Source organism: Tympanuchus pallidicinctus, unplaced genomic scaffold (genome assembly GCF_026119805.1).
Source record: "Tympanuchus pallidicinctus isolate F22 unplaced genomic scaffold, pur_lepc_1.0 scaffold15, whole genome shotgun sequence".
Classification (NCBI taxonomy): domain Eukaryota; kingdom Metazoa; phylum Chordata; class Aves; order Galliformes; family Phasianidae; genus Tympanuchus; species Tympanuchus pallidicinctus.
The window spans coordinates 33711994-33724607 of record NW_026294669.1 but is presented as its reverse complement, the minus strand read 5'-3'; the positions used below and the strand labels follow the sequence as shown (position 1 = coordinate 33724607).

Here is a 12614-nt window from a genome sequence, read left to right as displayed (position 1 = left end):
AGCTTGCTACTAGCCCTCACAATCCCACAGACAGGGGGAAGGAGGGCGCTCTTTGATGTTCATTGGGCACTGCTCCACCAAAGCATGGAGAGACTGTAGAAGAAGCTGTGTTCAGTGTTTTCTGGCTGCAAGGAGTGTGCTGGTGGTGGAAGGAAGCTTGGCAAGTAATGATAACTACAGGAGAGTGGAGAAAAAGTACTTAGGGCTTTCTCTTTTTTTGTTTTTAACTTCCTTTTCTACTTATTTTTCCCTTTCAGATCTATTTTGACCGGGCTGTTCCCTACATCATCAGGCACTATCGTTGTCTATGGCAAAGACATCAAGACTGATCAGGAAGTTATCAGGAAGAACATGGGTATCTGTATGCAGCACAACGTGCTCTTCAACTACCTCACCACGAAGGAGCACCTGCTGCTCTATGGGTACATCAAAGTCCCTCTCTGGAGTAAAGAGGAGCTCTACCAAGAAGTTAAGAGGTATGAAAACAGCAGGGTGGGAGAAGAGAGAGTGGTAGTAGTACCACTGCAAAGCTCAAACGAATGGTTTTGAGCATTGTTGCAAACCCAGCCTAGAGTTCAAATAAATGCCTTGATCTGACTGGAGGAGTACACTGAGTGCTGAAATCTGTGGCTGTAAGAAAACAGCATTTCTTCTCCAGCAGTTTACAAGCTTCTGTGGCAGTTCTTTGGAGACGCCTAAGGGTCTGATCCTTGCTTCTTTACAGTCTTCCCCAAAAAAGAGATTTGATCAACCAGTTAGAAGATGATGCCAGCTTTACTGGTTCTGCGGAGAAGTGAAACAGCCAAAACATCCCAGAGAATTTGGATTTTGGTGATCTCTGTTGATGAGGTTGAGCCTTTAACCTTAACTTGTCAGATGGAAACTTTGAAAACGTCCTAAAGAAAGTTTTTTTTTAAAAATTAAAATCTCAGTGGCTGAGCTACCTACAGGATGAATCATCTCAGTGCACTCTGACCATTCAGTAGAGCAGTCTGTTCTTGAGCAGTTCTTCATTTGCAGTTATGCTTTTTGGATATTTTCAAATATTCTGCTTTTAAAAGTTGCCTGAAGGGCAACATTTGGAGATTGTTTTTTCTTTGTTTTGAAGGACTTTGAAGGAGACTGGACTCTACAGCCATCGTCATAAGTTGGCTGGCTCCCTGTCTGGTGGGATGAAGAGAAAGCTGTCTATAGCTATTGCTCTGCTGGGTGGATCAAGGGTAGTGATCCTGGATGAACCAACAACAGGGGTGGATCCGTGCTCTCGTAGGAGTATTTGGGAAATTATCTCCAAGAATAAAAAAGGTACTGTGATGAGATGAGATGCTGCCCAGAGGCAGAGATGCTTTGTGTCCTGAAATTATGGTGTCCCATCCCTAGATGTGTTGATACCCTGTCCCTGGAAGAGTTCAAGGCCAGGTTGGATGGGGCCCTGGGCAGCCTGGTCTAGTATTAAATGGGGAGGTTGGTGGCCTGAATGTGGCAGGGGGGTTGGAAATTCATGATGCTTGAGGTCCCTTCCAACCCTGGCCATTCTGTGATATGGAGTGGTTTTGAGCTGTGAGTTTTGTGAGCATCGAGAACCAGTTGTGGGGGACTGGAAACACCTTGTAGATCCTCTAAATTCATTCTTCATTCTTCTTGTAAATTCACAATGTCATTTGATAAGTATCTGTACCTTAGTGCATATTTTACAATAATATTTTTCAGCTCCTCAGTAATGTTACTTTTCATCTAATTATTATTAATTCCATAAAAGTGCAGATGATTTTCACCTGAAACTCTACATCATTCAATGCAGCTTTCACCTATCTCTTGTAATCCTGTATGTTTGCTCTGTGTGGGTTGACATCAGCTTCTTCTTTTCCAGGCAGAACCATCATTCTCTCTACGCATCACTTAGATGAAGCAGAAGTACTGAGCGACCGAATTGCCTTTCTAGAGCATGGAGGGCTCAAATGCTGTGGGTCTCCATTCTACCTCAAGGAAACTTTTGGTGATGGATATCACCTAACGCTCACAAAAAAGAAGGTTCGTGTCAGAGTTGGTCCTAAATCTTCAGCCTCATTTTAAGTTAAATGTATGCTTTTATGATAGGCATCTTGGGTGGGAAAATAAATCATTTGGAAGCAAGGAAGGAAGGAAGGGAGTCACAGTAATCCAACAGAAATGAAGTCCATTGCAAAAGGTTCTTATCAGTCTTAAATTTCTGCCATGAAATAGTTATTCCAATCTAATTTCTATTCCAATCTAATTTCTATTTTGAAAGTAGGACGTGTTGGGTAGCTCTGCTACCCAAAGATAAGCAGAGGTATGAATCTGAGCCTTCTGTGACCCAGGTGAAGTCTTCTTCATCCTCCCTTCCCTGCTGGACCCTAGCTTGTTTTCATGTCCATTGTGCACATCTGTTGGCAGGAGCTGAGAATGGTAGCAGTCCCAAAGTGGTTGTGTTTGATGCAGAGGGGCACCAAAGATCTACGGAGGATCTGCATATGAGCATGCTGCTTCTCAGGGAAGAGATACTAACAGAGCATCTTCCTTGAAGCAGAGGGACACTCTCCAAGCCAGTCCCCAGGGAGGCCATCAGACCTGCCTCTGGGGCTCTCAGAAGCAGGAAATTCATCTCTCTGCTCTGTTGGAGAGCAGGGCCTCCTTGATAGTTAAAGGCAAGGCTGGATCCAGTGTGAGTTCTGAAGTTCAGAGTTGTCAGATCCATTGATAGTACCTGACCTGAGGCAAAATGTTCTGCTCTTTGCAGGGAGGGCAGAACTCTGCTCTTAAAGCATTTATTACAGTGCTGTTGGCAGGCCAGCACACTGAATAACACATGAATACCATAAAAGATCAGCTCCTCATCCAAATTACTGGCAGCGTCTATGGAGAAAATGAAAGGAGATCCTCGTGCAAGCCCTGTACTTCACAGGAAAACAATTGTGTTTGTGCTGGCAGGCAAGTTCAGGTGTGAATTCTCCCATGTGGCTGGACTTTTTCTCTTCACTGTAAACACTCTAGCTGGTGCAAAGTGGTCCATCTGTCCTAGGCCCGCTATGTCTGCACAGTAAGGTGTGGATGGACCAAGCTGGGCTCAACATAGTCCAGAAAGTGCCCAGAGCTTCCTCCTGAGTACAACAAGGGGCAGGGAGTCTGTGCCACATCTCCTGAGTCTTGTTCAAATGCTGGAAACCCCTGTTCATCTCTTTTTGGTTTTAAAAATGAAATGCTGCATGTCTGTGCTGAGAGCACCCACCATCAGGACATGATCCGAGCTGAACCCTGCAGCAGGAATTTTGACATCAGCAGCTTCTGGTTGAACACAGAGTGCTTTCCTCCTTTTTCAGAATGCGATAGAGGAGTGTGACACCGCAGCAGTGACCTCCCTGATCCAGTCCCACCTCCCAGAGGCTTATCTCAAGGAGGATATTGGTGGAGAGCTCGTGTATGTGCTTCCCCCCTTCAAGTCCACAGTCTCGGGGGCTTACCAGGCACTTCTCAGAGCCCTCGATACCAGCTTGAGTGATCTCCACCTTGGTTGCTATGGGATTTCAAACACAACTGTGGAAGAGGTAGGTGGTGGCAGGTTTTGGATGTAGGAGTAACAGGGAAGGGAAGAAATTGGTTTCGTTACTCATTGTTCTATAGTTATGAATGTGGGAAGGTGTAGATGTATGCATAAATTTATGCATCTAGTAGTGCACAAAGCATAGCACTGTCTCACCTCTCAGCATTTTACTTAGAGAGTGAGATGATGGAGAACTGAGTATTTTTGACCAGTTTCCCTGTATGTTTTCTTGTTCTGTAGGTATTTCTCAATCTGACAAAAGAGCTGGGGAAGGACCCACAAGAAGATGCAGGACTATCCCAGCGAGGGCCTGGAGCCAGTGGCCAAAACGGCGGGGACGAAATGTCTGTGAGCACGGATACTTTCACAGAAAGAGATGGTACTAAATTACCTCCAGGTTCTAATCCAGATTTGTCAGAGAATGCAAACAGTGACAGATGGACTCTTTCTGGTTTAAAAACACACTTCACCCAACCAGAAACACAAAGCCACTGATTCCCTAGAAGCTCAGCACTCTACGGTTGTCTAGATCCACTGGTTTGGAATGTCTGAATCACAGAACAAATTACAGAGGGGTTTTGTTTGCATCCGCCTCCCTTTAAATTGATTCCAGTTTTAATCTAATCAAATACAGTGTGTGGGTGAAGTAGCAAATGTATGGCTCTGAAAGCAATTGCTGTAATTGATGCAGAGAATTATTTCTACGCAATTAGTAGAATTTGAGAGAAACTTCATGGGAAAAGCAGCACAGCTCTGAGCTCCATCCTCCCCAGTGCTTTTTGTTCTGTCCCAGCGACTGCAGTATAAGTCACACAGCAAAAAGGGCCACACATTGGGATAGATTTACCTTCAGAAGAGAATCAGCAGTGTCTGTGTGTTGAGGGTTTGAGAGCTGCCCAAGGTGGCATGGTCCCAAAAACATCCGAAACATCCCTTCTGACAAACTGGAGATGTTTTTTGCTTATGGATATATCATTTATAGTTAAGGAAGCTGCTAAGGGACAACACAGAAGTATTTCTGTACTCACTTCTCAAAGCTGACCTGCACTGTAAATGAGCAAATCCGTAAGAGGTAACACAGGTGCATAGAAAAGTATTTTATGATACCCCTAACAAGAGCACTGAAGATGATTTGCCTTTTGTTGTATTATACAGGTTAATATTTCATAAAGAGGAATAGGTTACATAGGGTTCAGCTCTGCTTTTTTCATGCTGCAACCTTGTCTATGCATGTGATTGATTAGTTTATATGCCTCGTTTTCTTGTTCCCTAATGAGTTCCCTTATTGATTTGCCTTGGGACGTCCTTTCTGAATGATAAGAATTTTCAGTTTGCAAATACAAAAGTTGTAGCTGAGGAGGGAGGGTGCAGATAACTTCTTGTATCTGGAAGTCTCCTTTTGTCTTGCAGGATGTCAAAATGTGCATGCTACGTGTGTGCATTTGAAATCAAGCAAAAAACTGGTGTTACGTGTCGTTACTTGAGCCAAAACCTGAATTCTGTCCAAATGGGGTACAGTCCAGCTTACTAGTTTTGATTTTTCCATCTGAAAAGGAGAACAGGCAGCCGAAGTAACTCCCAAGTTCCAGTGAGCATCAGTTCTCTGCATTTCATGAATACTGATCCGTGGCAAAATGTGTTCTTTTGTACCCAGATCAGCTCCTGATCAGATCTAAGAGCCTGCAGGGTTTACCATTGCTGCTTAAGAAGACATCAGCTTTATTCATTAAGAGATTCCACCATACCCGGCGCGATGTGCGAGGCTTCATTGCTCAGGTCATCCTCCCAGTCCTCTTTGTGATGGCAGCAATGGGACTTGGAACGCTGAGGACTAAGGAGACCGAATACCCGGAGCTGATTCTTTCCCCCTCTCTGTATGGCACGTCAGATCAGGCAGACTTCTTTGGGTGAGTGGTGTTCCTTTTCAGCCTTCAACCCATCAAGGCCCAGTTCTTACTGTCAGGATTGTTCCTCAGCAGGTACAGCAGAAAGCTGTTATGCAGACAACACAGTGATAAAATCCTCTTCCTAGGGGTGTCTCTTGGAGAGATGGCTCGGCTCACGCCAGCAATCAGAAAGCTTTAGAAAAACAATCTGTAAGCTGGGATTAATTGTGAAATATGTGAGAAATACTCTTTGTTGTGTTTGCCGTTGGAGCCATCTGTCCCTGTGACATCCATCCTGCCTCAAAATGGTTTTTAAAAAGTGTTCAATCTTCCCCAATCTGAAATGGAGGTGCAGCATTAGTTGGGTCCAACACTGCAGCTATAGGATCAAGTTCCATCTATGCTGTGAGCTGTCTGATTGCCTCTCTGTCAGTACAGGAAGATGTGCTGCTGTCCTGCCCAGGACCCACTAGTCCAAGGCATGCAGTGAACTGAAGGGCATGATTAACAACACATCACCACTTACTGATTTAATTGTGCTTAAATATCTGGTTACCATAATGAATACAGTCTGTATCACTCTGGTTTCATGAGGTAAACTGTGTTTCTCCAGTGGTTCTTTAGAAAGCAATATGAAATCCATCTCTAATGTTGTTACAAATCACCCCGTCTGCTGTCAGATGTTCTTTCCTGGGACTGCTCATGCCTTTCTGCTTCGGTACTGCTGGATGGACAGATGAGCCACGTGTCTCTGAGTCCTCTGTTCCTAAGGCTCCCTGCTTCTCCTGGTAGATCACTACAGGGGAGACAAATGCGTTTTCCTGAATGACCTAAAGTGAATGGACTTCACTGGTGTCAGAACTGATTGAGATGAGGAGTCATGTCTGGAAATGTCTGTGGATCCTTTTTCCATGGAAACAGAGTTTTTGATTGTTCAGAAGTTTCTCTGTATGTTGCTTTGATCTGGAGGCAGTGAGTCACAGGGGTAGATGTGCAACTATAGGCAATGAGCAGCTCTTTTAAACCTGTGTGTCTGCCCTCATGTGCTGCAAGGACTGAAGTTGTATGCAGGGCTAGCACCAGGACATTTATTTAGCATCCTAAATAAATCCCATTTCTTTCAGTCATCTTTCCTCTGCTCAGTGGTGATGGAAATACGCTGAATATTTTCCTTTTTGGTTTTTTTTTTTGTTTGTTTCTTAAATTGTAGGAATTTCAATGAAACAACAAATGCTTTAGTTGCTTCGATGCTTTCTTTCCCTGGGACAGATAACACATGCATGAATGAAAGCAATTCGTAAGTACTTCTTGTCTTTTTATTTCCCATTTAAATCCTAAGTCTGCAAGAGAATTGATGTAACTCCGTTAGCCACCAGACCTCTTTCCATCCTTGATTGTCTGCAGAATTTTCATACGTGGATGCCAGAGGAAAAATGTTTCTTGCCTCTTTCCAGACTGACTTACAGATTCTTTAAGCACGCTACAGATATCTAAGCAGCCTTTGGCAGGCTGGTGCAGGCTTGCTCTGCTCATGGCTACATTCTCAGCATAGCTATTATTCATAAGTCAAAGCTGTCCTATGAGGACTGGTCTGTTTGGGGCTCTGAGGATGAATTTTCAATAGTAACACAATCCAGGGCAGGTTATGTACTAAAGTGTGCCTCACATCAGCACGCAAATGTTTATGCTGAGTATTTGTAGAGGCTGCTGTCAGTATGGCCCATTGCAGCACTTTCTAGGTGTATCCCCTATTTCTGTATTGGAAGATCATTTTGGCTTTGGCCAACTGCTGCAGGAATGAAGCAGTGTCTGGGTTCTTTCTAATCAGCTGGATGAATCCAGGCAAGGGGAACTGTGCTGAGGGTTCTCCACCAAATCAGTGGGAGGACAGGTATTTCCAGAGCAGGCAAAAGGAGGTTTCCTTTTCTGCTGAAGCCTCTTACTGCCATCTTAGTAGCATATGCACTTCTGGCTATAGAGACCCTCAGAGGAGAATGTGTTCATTTTCAGGCAGTGTTTAAATGAAGACATGCTTGGCCCATGGATCACCACTGGAAACCCCTCAACAAAGTATTCTGCCTGCAACTGCACCGATGGCATCCAGGTAATTGGAATAAACCCAAAAGAGAGGGAGTTTGGTGGGAAACCAGCAGGTTGTGAATGGGGATCTGTGGGAACTTGGTATTCAAAATCCCATCTCTCCCTTTCTGGTCGTGTTGATTTTGTACTTTGGATAATGACAGAGTGCATCCGCTTGGGGACAGGAAAGGAAACAGTAACCTCAGAAGATTTGCATGCTCATATATCTGCCTTGCTCACCTCTAGGAAAAGACTTAATGGTGTTTTTGAATGTTGTATGATTGTCCCATTTAGCAGAGGTGAGTGTATATTCAAGAGGAAAATTGCATTTTATACAGCACTGTCATTATATGAAAGCACAGCTATTACTGCTAGAATTTAACTGTTTGCAAAGTCTACTGGATCCATCTGCTTTTGCACCATTCCACATTATGAATAGTGGTGATTAACAATATTAGTTATTTGCCTTGCAGGAGTACATACAGGACCAGATATGGGTCCTGCTGAGCTCCATGTCTTCAGATGCATAGGGGGGAAAGGCAGATTCTGACTAAAAAAAGTTAGAACTTAATGTGTCCAGTTTAGGTTGATCTCTCCTCCCCACAGTGCTGTTCACCTGTCTTCAGCTTTATTCCAGAAAGAAACCAAACTCCAGGCACAGCATGATACTGTTTGTAAGATAAAGCATGTACTTAGTCAGAAGTTCCTAGACATTTCTTCAAGCACTTTACTGGGCATGTACTTAATTTCACATCGTTAGAAGTACTGGCATCAATTCTCTCTTAAGTCAGGGTAATGTTCAAAGCTGATTCTCACCTCTAGCAGGCACAGGCAGGTGTTCCTCAGCATGAAGGCAGCTGTTTTGTGTATTCTGATGTAGAGTTTTGAACAGATACACAATAGGGGAGGCGAGGATTTTTGTTATGGATGAGCTGAAGGAAGCAGCCAGCATGCTGTCCAGTGGAGGACGTTTCAACCTTATGAAGCAGTCAATGCAATTTTGACCCTCAGTGTGTTAAATTCTATATTCAGGACTAATCCAAGGTTTCTCTGAAGCTTTGAAAAATATTCCCAATGACTGACAGTAAAGTTAAAATGTAAAGCATAGCTGCTGTGAAATGCAAGGTGAGAGTTTGAGGCCACCGTGGAGTTTTGTGCTCCGTGAGCTGTTTTGCCTTCTGCCGTTGTCAGTGCAGTCACTGCAGCTCTGCTAAAAGGGATCAGAGTTAATTCAGGAAAAATCTTCCTGCCTAGCATGAAGCACATTTCAAGGTCTCGCTCATGTCAGTGAATCTGAAGTGTAGACTGAAGCAAAGGTTGTTTTGAAGCACCTCTCTAAATACACTGAGAACAGCACGCTGGGTTGGATGCTGTGCGTCTTGGCCCTGTGGTTTCTCTAAGCACTGGTCCCAGGACCAGAATGTCACCGTTGTCAGCTCTCAGCCCTGTCCTGCTGTGTGAGGTTTACAGTTAAAGCACAGTCACTGATGTCTTTGTTCCCTTGTCTCCTCTCAGACGTGCCCACAGAAGAACTATACCCCCCCTCACAGAAGGACCTTCTCTACACGAATGCTTTATAACGTTACGGGGCACAACGTGGAGAGCTACATTCTGGCAACCACCAAAGACTTCCTGCAGAAACGGTATGGCATGCATCTCCATTCTTTCTCTTAACTGCACTACTACGAGCATCCTTTTAGACTTATATCCCTGTACTTAAAGAGGGGATGGTGTAGGCAAGGCTTAGCAGGACCGCTTTGCTGATAGCTTCTGTGAATCTAGTGGAAGGAGGTAAAATGCACTAGAAGCATAGAGTTAAAGATAAAGGTTTTGTCTAAGTGCTCTGCTTGATCATAGCAGAGAGCACCTGGGGATAACATGTCAGTCACCCAATGAGCTGGTGGCTGGGGCTGTAGATGGGCTTTTGTCTGGCTCAGAAATGTTTCTGAAGAGGAAAATCTGACACAGCCTGTCATGAAGTAAAAAACCCCGGGGAGAGATTCTCCTCTAGGTTTAATTGTCTGGAGAGTCTTGGTGTGCACTTCACTTAAACAAATGCCCGTGTTGGATGGAGGTTAGAATTGAAGTGTTTTCTTGCACAATGGGGCTGTTAGAACTATTATTGTGTCTGGAGCCTGCAATGCAGCTGCACAGCATGTTGTAGGGCAAAAATAGCCTGCCATTGAGGTTGTCAAGGAATACGTTCACCTGTCCATTGATTTAACCTGAGCTGCTCATCTTCTGGAAAAGAAGCAATCATCTTGTTTCAGTGTGGTAAGTAAGCATCTCCAAAATACTTCTCAAATTGAGGCAGTTTTGTGGTAACACTGCTGAGTTTGTTTCCCTTGTTTTCTCCAGATATGGGCGTGATAAGTTCTTCTCTTTCAAGTCAGTCTACAGTTGAGACTATGGTGACATGCAGTGCATGTATGCCTCTGAGGAGCCCATGCTAACATACACCAGCCATGCTGTTACAGCTTCTGGGTGAACGTAACAGTGCATTTCCCTCTGGATTTTTCATTCAGGTATGGTGGCTGGAGTTTTGGGATGCCTTTGACGAGAGATCTCCAGTTTGATATCAAGCCAGTGCCCCCCAGCAGAACACTGACCAAGGTAACTCACTTCCACTGGAGTGATGTTGAGTTTGGGGATATTTTAGAAGAGAGAGGGGAAACATCTGAAATCTTGCAGCTTGGCATGGGAGAGATGACTTTCAGTTCATTTTCTCTCCTCTTCCCGTTCTTCTTTATTGGTCTGACTTCTCTTGCGGATAGGAAACAATTTTTCTGCTGTCATAATTTTATTACCCAGATGTGAAAAGATTGGTTCGTGGCACCTTTATCTCATGGGAGAACGTATGTAGCTCTGCTAGGGCTGGCTTGTACATTCTGATTTACCCATTTCTCTGTTTCTGCTCAGTGAAAATGTTGTAACACATCAGCGTTAAAGGCGCCAAGGCTGAAATCTGAGGTAGGAGAGAGTTGCAGATGAGTTCCTGTTGTTTCCATGCTAAACTTAGCTTACCAGGAAAGTGTTCCTGCAAAAGCAGTGCTGTTCTCAGAGGTGTTCCCAGTCAAAGGGAATTACAGGATTCATTGCTTATTGTTTTGCTGATGCTCAGAGCTCACGTAATCAATTTTCAAATGTTTTCACCCCTTCAATTCTAGATCTGAAAGCTCTTGCTATTTGCTAATCACGTGTCAGATTAGAAACCTGAAACTTTGGTAGCACTGGAAGCAAGGCTGACTTCCAGCCCCCTCTTTCTTTAGCAGTACTTGCTCTGCTAGGGTAAGAAGAATAAAGTCACTGAGCATGTAGAACTTGGGGATATACAAAGGTGGGTGCTGTGGGCTGTATTGAAGCCTGTAATCTTAATAGCCTAAGCCCTTTGTGCTTCAGAAGTAATTTGCACCTCTAATCCGGGTGCTGCAAGTGGCCCCTAAAGAGGGTAAATCCCCACAAAGTGCATCTCCTCTGGTCTGCAAGGCCCTCAGTCCTTGCAGTTCATCGTGGTTTTGGCAAAAAGTGATCATGACTATAGGAAGGGCTGTTGCTGAATGAGAAGAGCAGTGTTTTCTGCCCTAAAACAATCTGGTCCCACTTGCTTTCAAGGGAAGCTGATGTTTGATAGAAAAGAAACCACATATCTGTGGTTTTATATCACATATCCAGTTAGTTCTTTTCCTCTCCCTCGGAAGGCAAATGAAGCTGATGGGACTGCTCATGTTTTAAATGAAATGTGCTTTTATACTCATTTGGTACCTGATGTGGTTTAATCATGGGACTTTAGCTCGTAGAGCTTATGTCTTGAGATAACAGCTACGGGCTGATTCATTTGTGCGAGAAGAACAAACCAAAATGTTATCAGTCACAATTTATCTCCCAGTTTGTTTCAATTTCTCCGTCGTGTGCAGGTGTGGTATAATCCTGAAGGTTATCACAGCCTTCCAGCCTATCTGAACAGCTTGAACAACTTCATTCTTCGAGCTAATCTGCCAAAAAATGAGAGTTCCAGATATGGTAGGTGTCCCTTCACACGAACAGGTAATTTCTCCCCACTGGGGGGGGGGCTTCAGTGAGGTCATTTTTTAAAACTCCAAATTATGCAGATTCCTTTAAAGACAGCACTGAGAAACATGAATAAATCACTTATTGCATTTGTCTTTGTCAAAGACCCTAGGGAGCTGGAGAGGGAAGACCCCTGCTCCTGTGTAAAACGCTCGCTTCATCCAAAAAATGTCAGCAGTTGCTATTTGATTTATTGCTTCTCGTTGTGGTACTTTTGATTGGTGCCTCTTATTTATGCAGAGAAAGGCTCCCTCAGATTGTTTGCAGGATGCCCCCCTGATTTTCTGTGACAAATGCTGCCCTTCCGGCCACACTTCGGCCATGCCAAGCCCCCTCACCTGGGATGTTCCAGGTGGCAGTGAGATAGCTGAGTGTCTCTTTGCTCATAAAACCATTATTCCTCAGTGATCTGAATTTAACTACAATGGAAAAGGCATCTGCTGAAGCTTTGAGTGCTATGCCATGAATTCAAGACGCAGCAGAATGCTGATTACAAGTCCAAGCAGTGCATCTCTCTCCCCACCTCCGCATATTGATGCACTGCAGCTCCCCTCACAACAAGCAAAAGCAGCACCTTGGCTCCACAACCATCCTATGAATAAAGGCTCGTGCCTTTGAGACTCACAGGGTGCCCTCGAGGTCAGGAGGTTCAAGCTTGTCTGTATGCAGTGGCAAAGCTGCAGTCCCTGCCAGCGTGCAGAGACAGGAGCTTCCAGCAGCAGGAGCATCCCAAAGCAGCTGAATTATTAAGCACTGATGCTCACCCCACCTCTGAATTCCCAGCGCATGCAGTAGTGGGAGCAAAGCTTATGTGAACAGTCAGAAAGTTTTCACAGGGAAAGTTTGGTACCAGCAAAACAGCAATTTTCAACGGGAAAGAATAGCAGCAGTTTTTATTCCATCTGTCGTGCTGTGTGTGCGTGTTGGTTTGGTTGGTTGTTTTTTTTTCTTTTCTGAATGAAATGCTTAGTAGTAAACGACCAGGCAGATAATTCTCCACTTCCCACTAATGATCCAATTCA

General features: G+C 44.3%; 1 protein-coding gene across 1 annotated transcript in view; it reads left to right on the top strand.

The window, feature by feature from the left end:
• ABCA12 (ATP binding cassette subfamily A member 12) overlaps positions 1-12614 on the top strand; it is a 103320-nt gene that overhangs the window by 75926 nt on the left and 14780 nt on the right. Inside the window, exons 32-42 of the mRNA XM_052675057.1 lie at positions 258-476; positions 1109-1305; positions 1871-2031; positions 3339-3563; positions 3800-3938; positions 5214-5466; positions 6656-6742; positions 7456-7549; positions 9040-9167; positions 10050-10137; positions 11439-11544. Of these exons, the coding sequence (XP_052531017.1) occupies positions 258-476; positions 1109-1305; positions 1871-2031; positions 3339-3563; positions 3800-3938; positions 5214-5466; positions 6656-6742; positions 7456-7549; positions 9040-9167; positions 10050-10137; positions 11439-11544 (1697 nt within the window). The remainder of the gene's footprint in view (positions 1-257; positions 477-1108; positions 1306-1870; positions 2032-3338; positions 3564-3799; positions 3939-5213; positions 5467-6655; positions 6743-7455; positions 7550-9039; positions 9168-10049; positions 10138-11438; positions 11545-12614) is intronic.